Below are 21,654 nucleotides of genomic sequence, written 5' to 3'. Positions count from 1 at the left end.
AAGTGAAACTCCTCTCCTTCCTCAAACACAAACTGTGACAGATAACGCCTCAGGTCAGACAGGACTGACCTGCATGCACCATGCTTGTCAGGGTCGATGTACCAGTTACCATGAGACCGGAAAGCAGCATCGAAACCACAGCAGCCCTTACATGAGAATGTGGTTACAGTGGACACCACAATGTAAGCAAGAAGAAGAAGAAGAAAAAAAAAGCTAAAGGGAATTTAGATTGTGTTCACCACACATAGTGTACTGTGAGTGCTATTTTTAATTGGCCGGTGGGTGTCACGTGGTACTTTGGGGCCAATCCGGGCACACGTGAGTGTAGGGGGAAGGAGGGGGGGGGCGGGCAGGGGGGGCAGTGATGGCTGCCAGAATTTTCAGAGCAGAAGCTGTCACGCGCCCGTTGCAGATGCTCAAGCAGAGAGCTCCAGGTGCGGCGACGCAGGATCCGTGTTGCCGTTGGCACTGCAGGTGCCCTCCTGACGTCAGCAGGGCCTGCGGGTGAATGGTCGCTCAGCTTCCAGCAGAGGGGTGGGGTCACGCCTTCTGCCGGCGCCAGCGGGACCCCCCCGCCGCGGTCCGGGCCACGGGCCGCCGCGTTTGAATCCTGCCGGTCTCGTGGTGCGAGGCAGGCTGGTGCGGCCGAGCGAGCCCAGTCCGCACTCGTGCCACGGAGGACGCTGCTCACCTCAGGCACTGAACCACGAAGCCGCCATCTAAGAAACTCCCCGACGTCCACTCCGCGCTCATGGCGGACGGCAAGGCCCGATTGGGCGGCCCGCGAAGCACGTGACCCATTACACAAGCGGCACCGATATTCCAGGAGCACGGGGGAACCGCGGCCATGTTGCGTCTGGCCTGTTATCCAGGTGGGGGCCATTTCTTTAATCGGACTGAGCACGCAGAAATTAGCGACACTAACTGAAGCACAAGTTCCCCGCTCGTCTGCCTCTCAGCCGCCGCCACATCAAATCATTCCAAACACACTTCTTTCATTTATTTTTTTGTTCTTGCAAGCAAGGTTCCCCCCCCCCCCCCCCCCCACAGAATCTTCCGGAGGTTTTACAAGGTCAGCGACTGAGGATTTCTTCACTGTCACACCAATTTAAACGATGAGGCTGAAAAAACAGTCAGTTTAGATCAGCACAAAGAAAAGTTTTTTTTCTTCTTGCACAGGCCTTTAATGCCGGCTTGCTAATAGCATAGCTAAGGCGCAGACCTTGGATACACTTGACGTCTATGCTCAATAAATATTTACCGTCTTTCATACACAAAGTTTTCGAACGTTCTAGTAACGAAACACGGAACCTTCCGGCACATCCTGAAAAGACGTGCTTCTTAATGAGTGCCGGCTTTGACGTCCCGATCCAGGTGCAGACCGGCTCCTTTTAAGGCCCGGTAATTTGGTCATTGCTGGTGTCAGTGGTGGCTCCCCGGTGCGGTGGCCCAGCCAGAGTGACCTCGCCGGAGCAGATGTGCCCGCGGCCGCTGTCTGGTCCCTGTCCTGAGAAACGCAGCAGCTGCTCCATGTGGGGGCAGGCCTCCACCCTGGCCCACGTGACCTCTGACCCCACTCATAGAGGGGGTGGGGAAGAAGCAGCTGTGGGGTAAACAGAACGGGAGGCTAGGTTTGGGATGGGGGCGGCTTAGGCTGTGGATCTATCTATGTACTTCAAGGTTAGTAAACATAACAGCCTTTATTTTTGAGGGTTTTGCCAGTTGTGCACTCGTTGGTGTACAACGCACAAGATGCCCAAAAGTCATGGTGATAAACTGAATATTATTTCACAAGTTGCCCCCTGTACCCGTGACAGTGCGAATAGCCACACCCACAGAGTGGGGTCACCGGTCACCCAGCGAACCAACGACCTGCTGGGTCTCCTTATGGGCCGTGTCAAGACTGGGCAGTTGCTTTCCATGTCCCCCCCCCTCCCCGCCCCAAAGCTGGACAGGTGCCACCAGTAGCACCATCCAGGCCTCAGCACAGTTGCTGTAGCACACCAGCCACTGCCCCCCCCCCCAGCAGATGTATCCACACTCACAGTCCAGTTTATTGGGCGCGGGTTGTTTGGACACTAAATATTTACCCAGAAGGCAGTGAGTCCAGGATGGGCTGTCATGTGGGTGGGCCGGACCCAAGCGAAGATAAAACGGGGTGCGGGTCGACGTTACACCCCAGCAACCGGCCCACACAAACAAAGCTGGAGACGGGACCAGGGCTGCAGTCGGCCTTCTTGACAGATTTAGGGTCCCCGAGAGGCTTGAAGCTCACAGCTGGACAAAGCCAGTCATTAGTCAGTCAGACTGCCCCCCCCCCCCAAGCTCCAAGCAACTGACACTGATACATTATGCCTGTGATATGTATTAGCCTGTGTAAGTTTGCAAATTGAGTGAATTATTACTTTAAAAACAGTCACCGGCGACCTGACAGTATTAAACTTTTTCCTATATGGGACTCTGTGGTTTGGCTCCTCCCCCCTTCCGCAGAGTCTGAATGGAGCTGTCCGGAGCTGGTGCTGAAGCGCATGGTCACTGGCGCCGAGCACGACTTTGTCAAGGTGAACGTGGCTCGTGAGCGTCTGAACCGAACCCGAACCTCCGAGAGCGACGAGGCACAGATGTTCCAGTGGCAGTCGGGATGCGTGACTCCCCGCTCTCTCCCGTCTTCTGCCATCAGCCGGTCGGCAAAGCACTTGTTTAGCGGCGCTCGTTTGGTTTATGTGGTTACCAGCTGGTTTGAGTGTTATTTAAATGGCTTGAACAAACCCCAGCGGTAGTTAGTCACGCATATCTGTGGAGAAAAGCACTGTTTGTACTTTATCCTGACAGTAACTCTGCTATAAACGACCTACATGATAAACATGAAAGAAATGCATAGTAAAAATATTACTAGGTTATGAATATATAGGAGGAGACTAAAATATGTCATTTTTGATATATAATGCTGCACGAAAGTGTAGTAAAAATGGCAACAAATGTTGCAGCCAAAACACAATGGTGTCCTTTTGCTCATAAAAACATGACAAATCTGAACCTCGAGGCTATTGGTTGCTCTCTACAGGGGCCCAGGCTGGGACTCGGGTTCGAGCCAGAGCTCTTGTGCGGAGAAGCGTGACAGCGTGCGCGTGTGGGTTCCGCGTGGGTCTTTGTGGTCCGCGCTGCGCCCGTCGCCCAGCTGCTCACGGCGAACGCGATGCCTTTCGCCTCGTTTGATCCTCGCAAACGCCTCCTACTCGCCGCACGCGGCTATCAGAACGGGCCCCCAGTGGCCCTGCTCGTTCAGAAAATGGTTCCCCAATTCTCTCTCTGTTCCACGTCCACAGACTGCAACCGTCGCTGTTTAGCAGCGCGGCAGCTAACAGGCCTCTCAGACGCTACGCGGCACCTACTCAGGTGCGGAAACATTGCCCTCCTATTTCTAACTGCTGCCATTTGCAAAAAAAGGCCCAGTTCCTTCTGTCCCTGGTAGTAATTCTTGGTATAGGCGTCCACTTGCACGGAGAGCCACCCAGAAGGGCATCAAAAGCTTCTTCCAGCACCTGGGATAATTTGGTGCTTCTGATCTCTGCTTTTATTCCAGTGTCATAGATGGAAATAGATTCTTGAATCGATTTAGGTCTTCGTTCTCTTTTTTTGGGGGGGGGTGGTGGCTGTTCCTCATGTCCTGGAGAATCTGACGCACTTAAAAAAAATGTGGACGAATCCCAACAAAGGAGAGAAGTGGCAAACCCGTCTCAGGCTCGATCAAAGGTCCCCCCCTTGGAACCAACACCCCCCGCCCCCCCCGGCCCCAAAACACACGGATGCGCCCTAACCGGCGCTCCACCGCAGATAATTAAACGACAAGCAGAGAGCAGTCTATTACCTACATCGATGGGATAATATCAATAGGTCAAGTAAAATCCAGGTTGGAAGGGATAAAAGAAGAAAAAAAATAGCTGAAATGCGAGGAAACGATGATATTAAAGCTAATTACGAAGGGAGGCAACATTCCGAGGATGAACTTGGGAAAACTTAATCCAGCTGGATTCAAAGTCTCGCGGGGAGTGGGTAAAGCCACCTTGTTCTACCATCTGGGTATGCAAACTCACATTCCATTAAGGAGCCACATGAAGGGGCAGGTAATTGCAGAATACAACAGACAGCACTGCATCAGCAATACATCCCACTGTCCAAAAAAAACAAGGGGGGGAGGGAAAAAAACTTCTTCCCTGCGCAGCGGCGAGAACGTTCATAAAACGCTGCTTCTGAGCAGCGCCAAACAGATGCCAGTACAATTGCCGTCTCTTTTTTCCCCCTGCAATCTAAGTATGGTGTCCATATGGCTGCGGCTGACGGGAGTGATTGTTGGTATTGTTCACTCTGTCAGCGATCCTGGGAGAAACAGCAGCACTAATGACAGTGCGGCGTGCAGATGTGCTGGGCTGGGGGGGTGGGTTTGGGGGGGGCGGGGGCGTTGGGCGTGGGGGTCAACGTGTGGGGACGGTGCCCTTCCCCGAAGCTCCCCTCCGACCGGTGCTGGTGGGTGACACTTCCGTGAATCCCTCTTCCTTTTCACATTGACCTTTGACCTCTGGAGCGGTGAATGCCGCCAGCGCCATTTTTCGACGCTGGGATGACAGGTGGCCCTGGGCTTGAATACCTTCAGCAGAGGACTGGCTGTACACCAAAGCCGCTCCTTCTTCCGACGGACCGCAGGAAGGATTTGCCTCCTGAATTCCGGTGCCGGGCAGACGAGCTCGCACCGCTTTGGGATCGTGCACACGGAACACGGGATCAGGCAAAGGGGCAGCCGGCCGAAACTGACATGCGCGTGAGACATCGCGGGCGTGAGAGATGGAGCACCGTCTCGTTACTGCGGCGAATATCTGCCCGTAACGCGCTTCACTCTAGCCGAATCCTGCTTCCGTGATCGTTCCCAGGAGGGATGGCAGCAGTAGCGAGTTAGGGAGCACAATGCAGGACCTCGATCACGATCTCGGAAAAGGCGGCGGCAGGCGGGGGTGGGGGATGGGGGGGGGGGGGCCCTGCACGGCCAGGACAGCAGAGGCGCGGCAGCTCGGCCGTCGCCTGGGGGACGGGGAGCGGTTTCGCCGGGAGATGGCCCCGGTTCAGCTGGACACGGCGGCCGGTCAGGGGGAAGCGACAGATGGGAACGGAGCGTTGGAGGCAGGGAGGGTGCAGAGAGGTCGGCGTCTCGGGGCAAGAGAACACAGCGTTACTGATGGTTCTCCCCTGAGCCAGGACTGATACACACACACACACACACACACACACACACACGCAGTGTCCCATTACCCAACCTCTACCAGGAGACAGATACCAATTAACAACTAAGTCTTTTATGCCTCAGAAACTGCCCACACCAGCCTCTCCCAAAGCTCGCTGACCATCTTTATTGACCTCTTTGGATATTTTCCATTGTTATATATTAGGTTCACTGCCAGTAAAGCAAGATAATTCCACAAGATCGTAATAATGGTAATAATAATACTAATTGGTTAGCCATAAAGCCTGTAATCTCAAGGCAGGAAATATATTACGCAGCAGATATTATACAAGAGAGAATACTGTGAGGGATGAGTCCAAACTTCCGAGTTCGGTTACAAAGCAGACTGGGATACTTCTGAACGAGTGTCGCTGCAGTGGCAGCGAGATTGCCGGCCTCAGGGTGATCGTCGCGGAGCTCTGGATGAACGTCGGCATGCGAAAGGTGCACAGGAAGGTTTCCTTGGAGATATGGGAGGGGCCAGGCCGTCATTGTAAGGGAGCTGGCAGAACCTCGCGTTTGCTCCGTCGAGGAGAGGATAGGCGAGACTGCAGCCCGGGGGGAGAACGGGGAGACCCCCTCCAGTGCTGCGAAGACCGCGTCGATATGCGTCATTCTTGCCGCAGTTTGTTCTTAATCTGTTATCTGATATAATGCGCATTCGCTCCTCTGTTATATACTGGTCTGTGCTGCTGCATTGCATTAAACCCCCATGCGCCGGGCCTACATCCCCCTCCACACCACTCCCTAGAACACCTTTGACCTCAGTACCCAAATATTAATTTAATAAAATACAGCTTGAATGTAGAGAGGGTTGTGAATGCATTTTACAGCTTCCTCCGATAACCCAAACTGTGTCTGAGCCCAATTCTCAATTATCTCCGTTCTTTCCGTGCATGCTGCCCATGTGATTTTTTTGAAGTGTCGCATTTTGCGAGCAGGGTGCATTATATGAAGCCACAGGAAACAGCAAGACCGTGCCCCAGGACTAAGTGGGACTGAACGTTTCGCAGAAATCAGAGGAAACATTAAATCTTCATCAGAGATGTTACAGGGGCCGAGGAACGGTGGGAACCACACAGTTGCATTGCATGCAAGTGGATGCAGTAAGTGCATCTTTAACACACCCATGCGTGCAGCATCTGTGTCACGCTCATGCACCTCGCACATGAACACTGCCCCCAAGGGGCTGAGGTCACTGCCGGTTCCCTGGAGAAAAGTGCTGACTTGCAATAGTGTGAATCTTGCCAGAAGCAAACACATCCTATCAACATCATACACCCTCTCTTCCACTTATCTGCAGTGGCCAGAGGGTCCACCAACAGCTGGTGGGGATGACGTGGGGGGAGGGGGGCAGGGGGTCCGCTATGCTGTCGTCATAGATGCGTTGTTAATGAAGGCCTTTTGGACATCCCTTCCCATGCCCCCCCCTCCCCAACGGCCCATCTTAAATGCAGTGCTCCCATTGTTTTTAATCCCACAATACCCAGCAACATCGCTCGGACAGGGTGCCATAGACACCCCGCAGAGATTATCAACAGTTACCGCTTGGCTTGCTGTACACTGAGGCGCTGGCGATTGCCTCGTGGTCAGGGGGAGGAGGGGGGGTCGTCTGAGAAAACGAAGAAGGGAAAAAAAAAATCTCAGACTTTTTCAGCATTTGCATTTCAAAAGACTATTGTGAAGGATTTCATCTCTTTGACTTTATCCAGTGTCACCAAAGTGCACGTAATCACACATTGTATTATAAATGAACAAATCGCGTTTCTTTTCTAATGAATGATGGAAAACAACGCATCATTTAAAAAAAAATTCTGTCAGGAAATTTCTGCCTTTTCCCTCATGAAACATTAAGCGAGCGCTCTGTTGTGTTACTGAGTTATGGTAATCTTTCAAAATGAAATGACTCGTTCGCGGTGGTATTTTGTAAACAGCCACTGGCCCTCGTGCCAAACCTGCCTCGCACTCCCCCACCCAGCGTAAGGACGGCACAAAGAACTTCACTGTGTTTAATCTTGTCACAGAAGTGCTCCAAAGCGTTTCAGAGGGCCTCATTTTGGGGGGGGGGGGATTTGGGTTGCTGTGTGTGTGTGGTGGGGGGATGGGGGGGGCAGGCGTTGTAGACCCCTCCTACAGAGACGAAGACATTCAAGTTCGAATTGCGTCCCCCGTCTTTTGTTCGAGGATGCTGAGTAGACCGGCTCTTATGGGACAAACTGCCCCCCCCCCCAAATCAACTCCCATCACGCCTCTCGCTGCTCACCCGACGGCTGGCAGCACCCCGCATTGTCCAGGCTGAGACAGCGCTTGCTGCTTGCCTTCTGTCTATGGGAGTTGGACGCCTGACAGTACGGCTCTTATTAATACATAGACGATCCGAACAAGAAAGAAATCACCCCCCCGCCGCCTGTCTGTGTCACCTTTCCTTTTATCTCCTCTCCTCTGCATACTTTTCCTGCCACACACGTTTCTTTTTTAATCCAACAAAATTCCAGTTTTCCCAGATCCCCTTCCTCTAACGTTTATTAAGTCTGACTTCAAGCAGTCAAGTTTTTGTCTATTTAATAACTGAAATATGTACTTCTGTTTGCCCAACAACCTCGAACTGACAAGCAGTACCAGTTGTCCATTTTTTTAACTATTCTGCTCAGAAAATCGTTTCAAAGCGACGAGGAGCCGAAAATACACCCTAATTATTAAAGTTACATTCGCCTACATCTGTAGGCGGTTCCGAATGGACCACGCGAAATGGCTGGGATCTCCGGTCCGTCTGGCAAACTCTCGCCATCGCCTTTCTCTTCGCTCCACTCGAAGCCTTTAGCGAAATCGTGCCCCCCCCCTCATTAAGCAGCCCACAGTGGCATGTGGGTTATTAACTTTAGCATCGCGCTCTGCGGCCATCTCTCGCCGCGGATGCTGTGTGCATCCCTCCCTCCCCCCGCCCGGACTCCGGAGCTCGCAGCCTGCTGGCGCGGCGTTTCGCGCAAACTTGCGCGTTTGTGGCAGCGGCCGGGAGCCCAGGCTGGTCGCGGGGGCTCTAACATGTTGAGCCCGCTGCCCTTCGGCACAGCCAAATGTTTCCGCAGCTGCCCTTTTGTCCCCGTTCCTTAAGTAAACAAAGGACAGATACAAATTAATGACCTAAATTTACAGGCAAAATATACAGCTCCGTCTGAGGGCAAACTGTTTTCTAACAGCAGATGCAAAATGTTATAGCTTTGCAAACAATGAACGAGTATATTACATGATCATTATTATCAATATCTAAATGCATACCCTTACGCGACACGGAGTCGCTGCTTCTCTAGGCTTTATTTGATTTGAATCAAAATCCGACTGCTTAACATTACTCTGTAAGAAAAAAAAAACTCTACAGCCAAATGCTGCACTTTGCACAAATTAATACATAAACGAAAAAGTAGATTCTGTTCTATGTATGGTTTGTCATACAAAGCCTGGGGAAAAAAACGTTACCGATTTGACGTCGTTCGAGGCTGTAAAATTTTAAGAGTGAATATGGGTTTATATATTTACCTTCTGATGGAAAGATGTTAAATAATCGATTCGCATGAAATTTTATAAACCATAATTGCTACTACTGCTATAACTGACGGGCATTGGGCTGTCGTTAAACAGGGAGCCAACAAGTTGGCTAATGATGCTTCTTCATGAAACGGTAGATTGTATTGCTTTTTCGGCCACCTTTTGAAATTAACAATAAAAATGATTCAGTAATAAATGTTCTTGCATCTCTTTATAGTGAATGAAACTGTGTATGATATTGGCAAAGCACACTTTTCCGTGAAGCACCAAAAAAAGTGTCGCCTTTCAGTACCACGGCGGAGCTTGTGGCTATTTATCTTTTTATATTTATTTTTAAAATGTTTTAAGAATGTGCTGGAAGGAGCATCGGAGGTGAGCGGCGCACAGTACGCCATCTGTAGCGATGCCCCCGATGAATAACACGTACTGACATCAAAGTGGTCAGCCCTCGATGCATCTGTAAGGCCAGGTTTGCGAGCAGCGAGACATTGGACAACACTGATTTTTTTTTTTTTATTCTCTGGGAAACCGTACATTAAGAAGTGTTTGGCAGGAGTGCGCGTATGTGCGGGTGTGTGTGTGTGTGTGAGTGTATTTGCACGAAGGGGGCGGGTGCTCATCCAAGCTGGTGCACATTTTCGTAGGTGCTGCCCACGCCAAAAAGAGAGATCCAGCTCACATCGGTAACCTACTGATAAACAGGTCTCTCTCGGCATTAAATGCAATAAAGGTTTAATAAACAAATAAGGAAATTATATCTAGGTTCGTCCTAATTCAATTTTCTGTCACTTAGGTTTAGTCTGGCAAGCTGTCCGTTCTGATGTACCTAAAAACGGTAATCAAATCCGTTTTATGCTTAGCTGATGCCTACCGTGTTGTTACATTCAAGGTTTCACCGGGAGCCATTGAGGCGGTACCTGTCAAGGTGGAAATATTGAGAACTGATTTCATACACTAAACGTTATTTATCGATAGAGTTAGAGGGAGATGAAGGCTGGTCTTCTTCCAGACATGTCCTGCGATGATGAAGCGCAAGCGGCATGCATTGGTCCGGCTGCAGGACACGTTCATGCAGCTATAAGGGGCATGTCGCTGTGACGCGCTTAAAAGGTTCACCTCTAGGTAACGTAGAATATACATATATCTAGATATCGTTCTAGAAACTAGAACTGCTCTGACAAATGACGTAACAAGGTAAACATTCCGGTTCGCACGCATTACTGATGACATTTGGGTGAGCAAAAAGTAATACCGTGGGAAGGCACTGAGTAATTTTTCTGGCTTTTGAAATCCAGATGGTTAGTCGTGCCCCAATATCCGTACCACGCATGCAGATTTCATATCTGTATTGCTGTTTAACTGTCCCCCCATATGCAAGTAATTATGCAATTCAGTGCTCAGTAAACAACGGAGGGGCATGCCCCCACTGCCACCACAAACCTACAGTGATTCCCCTTACGCATCTGTCTTCATGAAGAAAGTGAAACTAGAGGCTAATTCAAATATGCCAGGCCTATACCTTTTGTATTATTTACTGTAATTCTAAATGTTCTAAAGACAAACCAGAGAGCATAATTAAAGCCTGGCTTTGATTTTGACACGTAGTCTCATATTCCTATTCAAAATTCTCCTCCGTCTTTCATTTTAATGTAGAAAAAAATCATATATTTGAAGAACTTCCCAAAATATTCAGGTCTAATCCAGGTAAAATGTACCCTCTCATGGCACAGAGAAAATAAAATATATATTTTTTTAAAAACATGATTGTGTGTTTAAAGGAATAATTAAAGTTTCAGCAAACAAAAAGGAAAAATCACGTTTGGACCCATATATCATCGATCACACATCCACTGGAAAAAAGCAATGCGATATGCAAATGAGGTTTCAGGTTCTTATAATTTATTGCAGTTAGCACACAATTTAAAAATTTCACCAACAGCACACCAAAAAGTACAAAACTAAACAGGCTCATAAATTACTCCCCTTGAGAAAATAAAACATACTATGATTGTCAAAGCTAAATGTCTACATCCAAAAAATAAACAATGAACAATGTCAATGGAACAACACTTCAGAGGGATGGCCAATAAAAGTGAGTATTCTGAATTAAATCAGCTTCTTTTCAGACAGTGATTGTCTTTTTCTGACAATTATTTTCATTCTCCCTTTCCTCTTTACAGTGTCCCCTACATTTCAACCTTTTTTCTTTTTTTTTTAATTATTTTTTCATTTTTTATTTTACACCAGACCTTTCCTGTTTTCAAGTCACCAAAGATAAATGGAGATGCTTAACAGGTTATTTTTTCACAGCTTTCTTTTGTTAAGGAAAATATCAAATAAAACAGTCCAGTAATACACAATTTGATGCCAGTAATAACCTTCAGAACAAAAACAAGCTGTTTACAGTAGTTTAAGGCGGTCAAGTACAATTAAGAAAAAGTAAGCTTAAAAAAAAAACAAGAACTAAACCACAGATGATGTTTTTTCCATGATATTCCATACAAATTACTGGTGAGTGCAAATGGGGGAGAATTACCACTGTGCAAAATGCTAATTGCCATGTGCAACGTGTACGGAGTGTGGCCTTCACCAGCTGATGTAGCTCTCACATGCTCTGCAGAGTAAACCAACCCCCTGAGCATGGAAGGACTAGCCAGTCATTCCAGCAGTAGTACAGAGCCCAGCACCTCTCGTGCGTACAAGGGACCTCCTGTCAAGCCAAAGCTTTAGCATTTCGTCTTTCACCTCTCAACCTAGGGCAGGGATTTTCTATTTATTTATGTTTAAATAGTTGTTTTTTTCCCTTTTCTCCCAGAGAGAGAGAGAAAGAAAGAAAGGGAGAGAGAAAGAGAGAGAGAGACAGAAAGAGAGAGAGATAGAGAGCGAGCGAGAGCAAGTATGATCCAGGCTGTGCGGCCTTAATGCGTCTTGGAATTTCTCAGGAAAATTGCGGACAGTTTCGCTGAAGGGAATATCGACTGTGAACGTTCACGAAAGCACAAAAACGCGAAAGCCACATGTCGAGCCATTTTATACAGTTTTGTTAGCACCATTTCTCCCCCCCCCCCCCAACAGGAAGCAGTTCTTTGAAAATAATCCTTTACAAAACATTTGTGTCCAATTGAAACACAAAATCGCTAAAGATAATTCTGCCTTCTGTTATTGTAAAGATTTTCTCTGATGTATTAACAAGCCCAAGGGCTTTGGAGCAAAGATATTTTTGTTTCCATAAAGGACTCCCATACCTAAAGAGACATCTAAATGAGGTTGAATTTAATACAAGAGGGAAAAAAATCAATTATTCCAAGTGTGTTCTGGTTAAGTGTGGTCTCTTGAATGCCAGGTGTGTGCCTGCATATATCTATGAGGGAGAAGTCCGCAATGCTTGCGTGGGAACACTCATGTTCGCAGACACATACAGATGCATGGGAGTGTGACAAAATTAGATTTCACAGACTTCTTTTTTTCTGCTGTTTGCGTGAAATAACTTCAGGTGTATTCAGGCTCGTGCAGGTGAGTTTTTCTAAAGAAAAAAGACCTCAGCTTTTCAAGTTCGCAGCAAGTGCCAAATCAAAACATAAATAAATAAATTACTGACAAAGCAGACAGCTTACTTTTTAAATATGAGATTAAAAAAAAAAAGGAAAAGGTCAATCCTTGTTTTGATATAGACAGCAGATGCGGACCTGAACTCATGACAGTCTAGCAATGCAGAGCTTGACAGACTGATAAGTCTTCGAAAGGATAAGCCAGTGCTAGCGTGTCCCCTACACTGAGGATCTGTCAGACGGAGGTCGCAAACTGGTACAATTCTACACATACTTAAAACTTAACAGTGCATTTGTACAAAATCTTCTCTGTCCCACAGATCAATCCATAGGAGCTCAAAACCACATAATAAAGAAAAGGGGAAAAAATTCTATTTTACCCTGAAATTAAAATAATCAATTAATTTAAAACACACTCTCCAGATGCAAAACAACAACAAAAAAATCTTAAAATAAATCAAATTCATGCATTTTTCCATAGCTGTTACATTTACGATTTTAACAGACTGAACCTGGGAATATTGGCACAGTCTGTCTGGTATCTGATCAATTACAGTTTACAGTAATACAGCAATTCACATGTTTTATTATACAGCTTGGACTTCATGCAACAACAGATCCCATTTTTGAGACAGAAAAATATCTCCTTAATCACTATAGAAATCTATACAGTCAACATAAGATTTTTTTTTTAGTTTTACAAGGGATATGTCTAACGACGGTAACTATGCAAGTAAAAGCAAAGTCGGTTTATCATAATTATAAAGAATAAAAAAAAGATTTAAAATTGTCAAAAAAGGATGCTGTACATTGCATGATTACCATATTGTCTTTCATCAGTCAAGTTTCCTACTTTACATACAAAAAAAAGCCTTACGTTCAGTAATGGAAGTGTTTTATCTGTCAGCAACCAGGCTTCTTTCCAAAATATAACTGAAGATCACCAGGTATGAGAAATGCCAAGGAAAGTACAGTAGTGCACAGTACACACACAGATATGTGCACATACGCTGGATATGTGCTCTGCTGTGTATTTACGTTCACAGTACCCGTTTAGTGTATTTAAATCTTTTTTTTTTTTCTCTCTCCAGTGTGTTATTTGCGATCTTGAAAATGGTGTGAAGAATTTGCAGTTTTACAAATAAATTTGCCAACAGAGAGCTCAAGAGCACATAAAGTCTTGGATGCATTATACTCTGGTCTCAAAGGAAAAAGAAAGGAAACTAAATATATGTGTTTAACAAAAAAAAAAAAACAACAATTATTGACACCAGCCTCTTGAGTCTGTGTTTCTGTACAAAACCTGAAAAAAAATTCCAGTCACTTTAAGGGAACAATATACAATTATAGAATTAAATAACAGGAAATAAACATCAGCAGTAACATTTTCGATGTGCTACTAAAGTGCAGTTTAGCAAGGTTTGCGCCGAAAAGGACGAGAAACATGACTGATTTAGACTCTACCGCTGACCTCTGGCCGTCCCACATCCCGAGCCCCATTCCCTTACCTCTCTGCCAGGTAACGTAATTCAGATTTCTCTAGAACTCAAAAAAAAGAGTCTTTTTTTGTTGCTTTTTTCCTGTCACTTGTCTTCTGCTGTTCATTTCCACAGTTCCTGAGAGCTGTCCTCGAGAGCCCAGTCCCGCACGTTGGGCAGGTTGAGGGCCTCGCTTTTGACAGAGAGCGAGTTGACCAGTTCGCAGTGGAACTTGCGGATGTGTCGGTAGAGGTCCCCGGACTGCGTGAAGCGGCGCTCGCACCACTTGCAGGCGTGCGGCTTCTCGCGCGTGTGCACCACGGCGTGCCGGCTCAGGTTGTGCGAGTACTGGAAGCTCTTGCCGCACGTGGCGCAGGTGTAGGGCTTCTCGCCGGAGTGAGTCCGCTCGTGCCGCTTCAGCGTGTACATGCAGGAGAAAGTCTTGCCGCAGATGGAGCAGGTGGGCACGTTGACGTCGCCGGCCGGCTTGGAACGCACTCCCTCCTGCTCGCGGAAGTGCGTGCTGAGGTGGATCTGGAGGATATGGGGGCTGGGGAAGACCTTACTGCACAGGGGACACATGAAAATCTGACCATGGGGGGCTCCCAGCATGTTGGAGACATAGGGCAGCAGGGAGCCGTCGATGGCGGCGGCCTCAGCCTGCGCCCGCTCGCTCTCGGGGCTCAGCATCTCGTCGTCCTCGCTGGCCTTGTCCTCCCGCTCCAGCTCACCGGCCAGCGAGGAGTCGCGCAACGCCGAAAGGTGCGCCTCGTAGCCCAGCCTGCGGTGAGTGCCGGTGGCACCGTTGGTGCTGGGCGGCGGCTCCTTGACACCACTGTGGTCCATCTCGTAGTCTCCGCTGGCCAGCTCCTCGTCGTCGGAGCCCGTGTCCTTCTCCACCTTCACCTGCACCAGGCCGCCTGGGAGGCCGTCGGAGGCCGGCGCACCGCAGTAGTAAGGGTTACTTGGGGTGCCGGTGCCGGCAGCCACCGCCTCTCCGGGAGTCCCAGCCAGGCTGGACTTCACCGAGAGGTCCAAGGCGCAGTCGGCGTCCGCGGCAGCCCCGTGGGAAGAGGCCGAGCGGCGGGACAGGGAGCCGGCGGAGCTGCACGGGCTTCCGGCGGGTGACGGTTTCCCCGCATCCGCTGTGTGCGTCTCCGCCTCCCCGCTGCGGGTGCCCCCCGGAGTCCCGGCGGGGTCAGAAGGCAGCCGCATCCACATGCTGCCCGGCTCATGCAGTGGGTCCCTCTTGGCGTCCAGGTCCTCGTCGTCACTGGGCAGTAGGTCTCCGGCGGCCGGGTGGCCCGTGCTGCCCTCCGAGAAGCTCTCCACCTTATCGGAGCAGCTGGAGGCATCCTCCTCGCGCCGCGTGCTGTCTGCCTCAGCCGTGGCCTTCTGCTTCAGCTTCTTCTTGCAGACCTTGACGATGTCATACATGTGGAGGTAGCTGGCGGCGGCCAGCACGTCCTCCACGGGCAGCGCTTTGAACTGAAGCTTCCCCTCGTACATGAATTCGAGCAGGAGCGCAAAGGCCGGCGCCGTGACAATGTCGCTGTTCAGATGAACAATGTCCCTTTTGTCCAGCTGGTCCTTGTAAAAGAGGTGGAAGTACATGCTGCAGGATGCCAGCACGGCACGGTGGGCCCGGAACTGGGCATCGCCGACTAGCACGGTGGAGTCGCACAGGAAGCCTTGGTGCCTCTGCTCACTCAGACACTGTAGCAAATGTCTGCTGTGGTCTGGAAACTCCATGCTGTCTTCATAACCTGAAACAGACAGCAGATGTTAGAGTCCCTCCAGGACAACTATTGTTTAGTTTCAGCATTTACTCTTTTTCCTCTTTTCTTCTGAAGCTCTCAAGTTCTCTCTCTCCTTCTCCTCTCGCACAAGACACACAGGAACACACTTAAAAAAAAAAAAAAAAAAAAAAACTGAAAAAACCCCCACAAAATACTGAAAATGCCTCAGAAAACAAAAACCTTTTTTTGCCGCAATAGTCAAAAAAAAAAAAACTGCGAGTCAACTTGATGACCCCCTTTAAACTCTACGAGGTCTATTTGCCTGAGCCATCTCTCGCCGGCTCTACTAAGACGTCCAAACGATCCTCGCACCAGGACAACTCTCATTATGTCTGGCTTATTCACAGAGCAACTGGTGATGGGTGCCGCTGGTGATCTGCGGCCGCCTGCGCTCACACCAGGCGAGGCACAACTGATGTTCTTTTATTCACAGAAATGCCCGTTGCGGCCACAGCACCGGCTTGCAAACCTGCGGTTTTACAGTCGGCGCTCAGACCGAGTTTATGCTTAATATAGCCCGCCCTGGATAAGGCGTAGGTCTTAAGTAACAGGCTTTCAGGTACACACCACACACACGAGAGATCGTTTTGTACACTTTAGATTATGTCTAAGGGCAATTTAAAGGACTATTCATCATTCAAAATACAGCAAGCGGTTAAGTGTAAAAATCTTGGATTTACAATTGTAACCCATATCAGCAAAAATTATAAAAACCAAATCATAAATTCTTAAAAGTGCAAGATTAAAAAAAATATATATTTTATCTAAATTATTTAGAATGCAAAAAGTGAAAGAAAAAAAATCACACCTGTTACCCATAAACGCTGAGAGCCGGTCACAAAATTATGTGCAAGAGCAATTAGAAAATGCTAATTCTTCACTTAAATCTGGTCAGTTTATTGTGCAGCTCCCACATCAGACTCCAGATTTTCTTAATGAGACAAGCTTAGAGGGACAATGCTGTTTACACCCCCCACACACACTCCCCCCTACCCCTGCCTAGCCATCCCCCCAGCCAGCCACCCCTGCCCCCATCCTTCGAGAAACTGCACATCTTAAACCAAAGAGAAAAAAAAGGCCCGAAGATTTACAATACAATCACTTTAAGTGCCCTGTAGTCTACATCAATCCCTAATCCCTAAGATGGCTATAAATAAAGGCTACAGGACAGCTCACAAGGTAGCGGCGATCAAATTAGGAGGGTGCGAGGACAGGGAGGAACGAAGGAGTAAGCTTATAAACATCTGATCCAGCTGACTGGGGCCATATGGCAGCTGCTGCCCAGATAAAGAGATTAAGACTAGGCAAAGTGCGCTTACAGCTGTCTGGCCAATTCAGGCAGCTCAAATCTGCAAGTTCTAAATTAGTCACCAACAACAAAAAAAGGGGGAAAAAGGAAAAAAGGGACTTACAAATGAAGTCAAAGTCAATTTTATAAAAAATCCATACATTCTCTTTACTCCGGTCATTACCAAACACATTGGCTACCGGATGCGTTAAGCACTCCGTCTGTACTGCTATTTCCGAGAGCCGAAAAGCACAGTTTTCTGTTGTCTTATTCACACTTAGACGCATTTGTCAACCATATATTTAGCCCAGATTACAGCCGATAGTGTTATACACGAGAAAAGATAAGCGCATGAAGCAATGGGCACACTTTGTGGAACTGCCGTGAAGGTTAGCACAAAGCCTCTCAAATCGAAACTGCTTTCCGAGCGCAAACTTCACTAAAAAAGCCAACACAAGAATAACAACGACAATAATAATTATAACAATAAAACCGCTATTGCTGTTATTATAATACTAACAAAAATGCAGCTCCCTAAAGCGCAAAGTCAGTCACAGTTCACAACGTCACAGACATGCGATGGGATGGAACAAACAACCTCTCATCCTGTCTCCAGCCGCTGCCGGTCCTCTCTCCAGTCCGGGAACACAAAATCCTTCACTTCCCATGCCGGGAGCCCCTGACCTTCGGAGTAAGGCAGTGCGGATGGGAGCCGGCGGCCCCCCCTTCCCCAGACACAAACAGCCCTGTGTTCAGATGCCCCCTCGCGCAGTACCTGCAGCATACATCAACTCGATTAAGTCCTCTGTTCTAGCAGATCGGGGACGGCGGCTGCTCCTTTTGCCGATTCGTAGAGGAGGTTGCGGGGGGAGTGGGGGGTGGGGGTGAGCTGAGCTGGTTGGAGGGTGGGGGGGGGGTACCGCCACAAAAAAAAAGGGGGGGGACACACACACACAATCAAGCTGCGAGAGACAGATGCAAAGTGGAGAAGATGTTGGAGGGGAATGAGATACCTACTCCCGCACACGGATCCGAGTGCTCACTAACTCTCAGCCTGCACTACAATAAAAGACGGGGGGGATGGATGGCAGCTTGTCAGCTGGTCTGACATCACGTTCAGATGGAAATGCTACCTCCAGCTGTGCTCCTTTTACTGCCATATGCTGCTTCTCTACACTCCTGCCACCAGCTTCTCCTTAACACAACTTTGTTTCTCTTTCCCTCCTTCAAAAAAAAAGGGGGGGTGTCAGTGTAGTGAGGTGTTCCTGCTGAACACCACCCAGCCTTCTCAACTTCTAATCTCCAAGTTTTACAAAATAGGTCTGTGTGAAAACCGACACTTTTTCCTAACCTACTTTCCTGCACAGAGAATTTAAATACCCTCAAGTCCCCCCCCCCCCCCCACTACTCTCCTTCCAGTAACCATAAACAAAGGCCAGCAGAGCACATTTGCAACTGACAGATCCACGCAGATGATATTGTTTTCGACTTTTTTACGGTTCACTGCCTCGCCAGAACCGTCATTCATTTTACAGACCCTCTGGACAACTAATAGAAAAAAAACTAATAAAGAACAATGGCTACAACCATATAGAGCCCATGACTAGACATTTAAAAGAAGACAAATAATTCATAATAGAAAGACTAAAACTTTGCTACAATCCTCCGATTTAAATATGCAAGTGCTCGGTTTTTGCGTGATACTTCTTCCTCCCCGTTTTTTGTTTTTTTTTTTTACTGTGAGAACATATGTACAACGGTTCCCCTTTACCAACAACAGCCAAATTAAACGAATTGCCTATAAAAAACAGCCGATATCTTATCAAATTAGAAAGCAGGAGTCGTACAAATTAAGTTTCCGCTTCGCTCCGTTTCAGCGAGGAAATTCGACGGAGCGAAGCCGGACACGGCGCGGTTCTCTTACTGAAATCGGCGTGAGAAACGACATCTCCGGACTGACATCTGTCTCCTTCCTCAAAGCGCGATCACCGCAGTTTCACCTACGGAGAGTTCCGTTCTCTCATCACCCCCATATCGGCGATCATAAAACCCCAACTTTCAAACATTTGGCAGATTTAGGTAGGGTTACAGTCTGCGCTGATCTGTGTGGGAGCGGCCGACAAGCAGATAAAAAAAGTCCGAATCATCTGCCCGAGGAGGAAGAAAATGCATAAATATACATAAATTAAGACAAATGTTGAATAAACGTATGTCTATGCTATGCAGTGCGCACCGATTCCTGTGCACTACGCTTTCAGGGTCTCCGTGTGAATTTCTAGTGCACTAGTGCAAAGACCCCCAAATTTTTAAACTTAATTTCACCGATGATTTCATCACTAGCTCACCCTCTATATATGTATGCACATACATATATATATATATATTTATGCTCACGTGTTTCAATGTAAAAAGAAGAATGTGGATATTTTTATAACCCAACGTCTCGTGTTTATTTCCTCTCTGAAATTACTATGTATCAGGTCGTGCTGTTTAATTCATCGCTACTATAGAAGAAACTTTTTGGTCATGTTTTCAAATGCAATTATAGAAACACCGAAGCAGACCAAACACAAAAAGGATTTACTATTTTATATTTCACTTCCATTACAAACTTTATTTCATTTCTTACTGATAATGCACCGGACGCTTGTGGTGAAAGAGCGGCTTTATTTTATTATCGTCTTTTTTCTGTCAATGACCAGGTAGGCTAGCTATGAAATCCCGTCTCCTCCCAGGCTTGGAAGAAAAACACAAGCGCTTTCCAGCCGTCCAGCAAAGTGGCGCTTTCCAGTCGTCAAAAAAACACAACACTGGCGAGCTAATGATATACAATCTCTCTCACACACACACACGCGCGCACGCACGCACGCACACACACTCTCGCGCACACACACACACGCGCGCACACACACTGACCCAAGCACAGTCACAGCTAAGGGAAAAAAGTAACCGACCAACCTGCTGTATTGCTGGCTCTCACACAGGCCCCGCCGCTTCGCTGGGACGCATTAGACGGTCTTTGAGTATCTAACATCGTAACTATTTTGTACCGGAGACGGGAACTGTCGTTTAAAAAGCAGCGTTACTTTTTCCCCGTTCAGCCCACCCATTCGCCTTACCCCCCCTCCCCTTTCATCTCCTTTTAAAAAGACACCCGTATTAAAGGCACTTACAGACAACAAGCTCCCGCTTCTTGAGTCCGTGAAATACTCTCGGTTGAAAAAAACAACTCGATTGACTTTCAGCAGCTCTCCATAACAACCTGCGGCGGCGGAAAGACGGAGCCAGCGAGCGAGGAGAGAGAGAGACGAGCTGCGGCAGCCAGATGTTTCCGAGCTGTTGCTACTCAACTCTCCAGCTAGGGGGGAAGGCGGCCGACTGGCGTCGGAAGGAGCCAATGGGGACGGCGGTAGGAAGCGCCAGGGCAAATCGGAAGCGGCCGCCGAGGGGCGAAGGGGGCGGGACGTCTGTCCTCGGCGTAGGTTGACACCAGGCAACAGTGAGAAGGCAGAAAAAAAAGAAGGGCCAAGCGAGCTGGTTCCTCGAGCAGACTGGCGCAGGGCACAGAGCGAGAGAGCGAGCGAGAGAACGCAATGTTACGTGGGTACTGTAGTCACGGCTCGGCCGAAAGGCTACGGAGGAGAACAGGTGCACTGCCTCCCTAGCCGCGCTGCCGCCGTCCTTCAGAAAACTCCGCGGGGTGCGACGTGACTGCGATGAAGCCGCCGGGAGTGGAGGCGTGAGAGAATGCGTTTAATTACGTATAATTATTTAAACAAGTACAAATGCTTATTTTAGTCGGATTAGGTGAAGTTTTACGTTGTGTAATATTCTTTATATGTGCTTTTTTTCCGTCCTTTAAGTAAACGTTCATTCATACAGATTCAGCTTCTCGGTTGACATTCTCCACTGTAATTTGAGCATTTATCTGTGCCATTAAACTTAAAGGTGCTTTATTGAGTTCAAGTGTATAATTTGAATATTTCTATCAGTAAAAAGAGTCCTATTATTTACATTGCAGATTTTGGGCATGATTATAAAATTATAACGCGAGCTGGCTTAATGTTAAAGTCTTTACACACAATAACTAAAAAGGAAAAAAAGAAGGGTTACCATGTAAAGCTAGAATTTTGTCACTAGTATACACCTATACAATGCCAATAACAAAATCCACATCGATACACTTACTATACCGTCTAATATACTTGTTTTCGTGCAGAAATCTTATAACTTAACGGTAATTGCCGTTTACCCGAGTGAATTCTCGTGTAGTAAAATTTTAAATCAAATAATTACTAAACCTATAGTGCCATATCATCATTCAGTTATAATTACAACACAGAGTAATATCCGTCTTAATAAATTGACTAATCAATTGTTGGGTCATAGAAAGAATATATGTTGCTTTTCAGTTTCGCTCATTAGAAAACTGCTAGAAACTGGTAGAAAATATACCTATAGACTTAAAAGGTAGATAAAATACTCAAATTTGTATGTTATATAGTTTCAGTATTTTTAGACACAAATTACATTATGTTACCTATTTTTTCAAGTGAGATTCGAGTCGCAGATGCAAAATTCAGTAAAGAAACAGACGTGAAATTCTGTCTCGTCCAACGCAGCCTTTTCGCTTTTTCTTGCATTTGGCGTCATCTCTTGTAGTTCGCCTGAAAGTGTTTCCGAAAAAAGAACAAAACTGCGGCAACGAACAGTTGTAGGCAACCGA

At 47.6% G+C, this 21,654-nt stretch overlaps 1 protein-coding gene across 10 annotated transcripts; it reads right to left on the bottom strand.

The window, feature by feature from the left end:
* Positions 1 to 10,692: 10,692 nt before the first annotated feature.
* On the bottom strand, positions 10,693 to 20,306 carry LOC111852347 (zinc finger and BTB domain-containing protein 18). Of its 10 annotated transcripts, none has more exons than XM_072709427.1 (3): positions 20,102 to 20,306; positions 17,527 to 17,703; positions 10,693 to 15,607 (listed from the first exon to the last, which is right to left on the bottom strand). In XM_072709427.1, the coding sequence occupies exons 2-3, from the start codon at positions 17,594 to 17,596 to the stop codon at positions 13,965 to 13,967; spliced, it is 1,713 nt and encodes a 570-aa protein (XP_072565528.1). In that variant the 5' UTR covers positions 17,597 to 17,703; positions 20,102 to 20,306; the 3' UTR covers positions 10,693 to 13,964. The 10 variants fall into 10 exon arrangements, with proteins under 10 accessions (XP_072565528.1, XP_023683960.1, XP_023683959.1 ...); XM_023828192.2 differs by lacking the exon at positions 20,102 to 20,306 and adding an exon at positions 19,887 to 20,023; XM_023828191.2 differs by lacking the exon at positions 20,102 to 20,306 and adding an exon at positions 17,946 to 18,000.
* Between the last annotated feature and the right edge of the window lie 1,348 nt (positions 20,307 to 21,654).

The sequence above is a fragment of the Paramormyrops kingsleyae genome, chromosome 3 (assembly GCF_048594095.1).
Source record: "Paramormyrops kingsleyae isolate MSU_618 chromosome 3, PKINGS_0.4, whole genome shotgun sequence".
In the NCBI taxonomy this organism is placed as follows: Eukaryota; Metazoa; Chordata; class Actinopteri; order Osteoglossiformes; family Mormyridae; genus Paramormyrops; species Paramormyrops kingsleyae.
This window is presented reverse-complemented; position numbering and strand designations above follow the sequence as displayed.

What these genes read in the sequence shown, in the direction of transcription:
- LOC111852347 (XM_023828190.2), bottom strand. Translation starts at nt 19,962, where the DNA reads ATGTTAGATACTCAAAGACCGTCTAATGCGTCCCAGCGAAGCGGCGGG. An exon ending in GAGAGCCAGCAATACAGCAG is followed by an intron (nt 15,608 to 19,886) that starts GTTGGTCGGTTA and finishes TGTCTGTTTCAG; the next exon opens with GTTATGAAGACAGCATGGAG.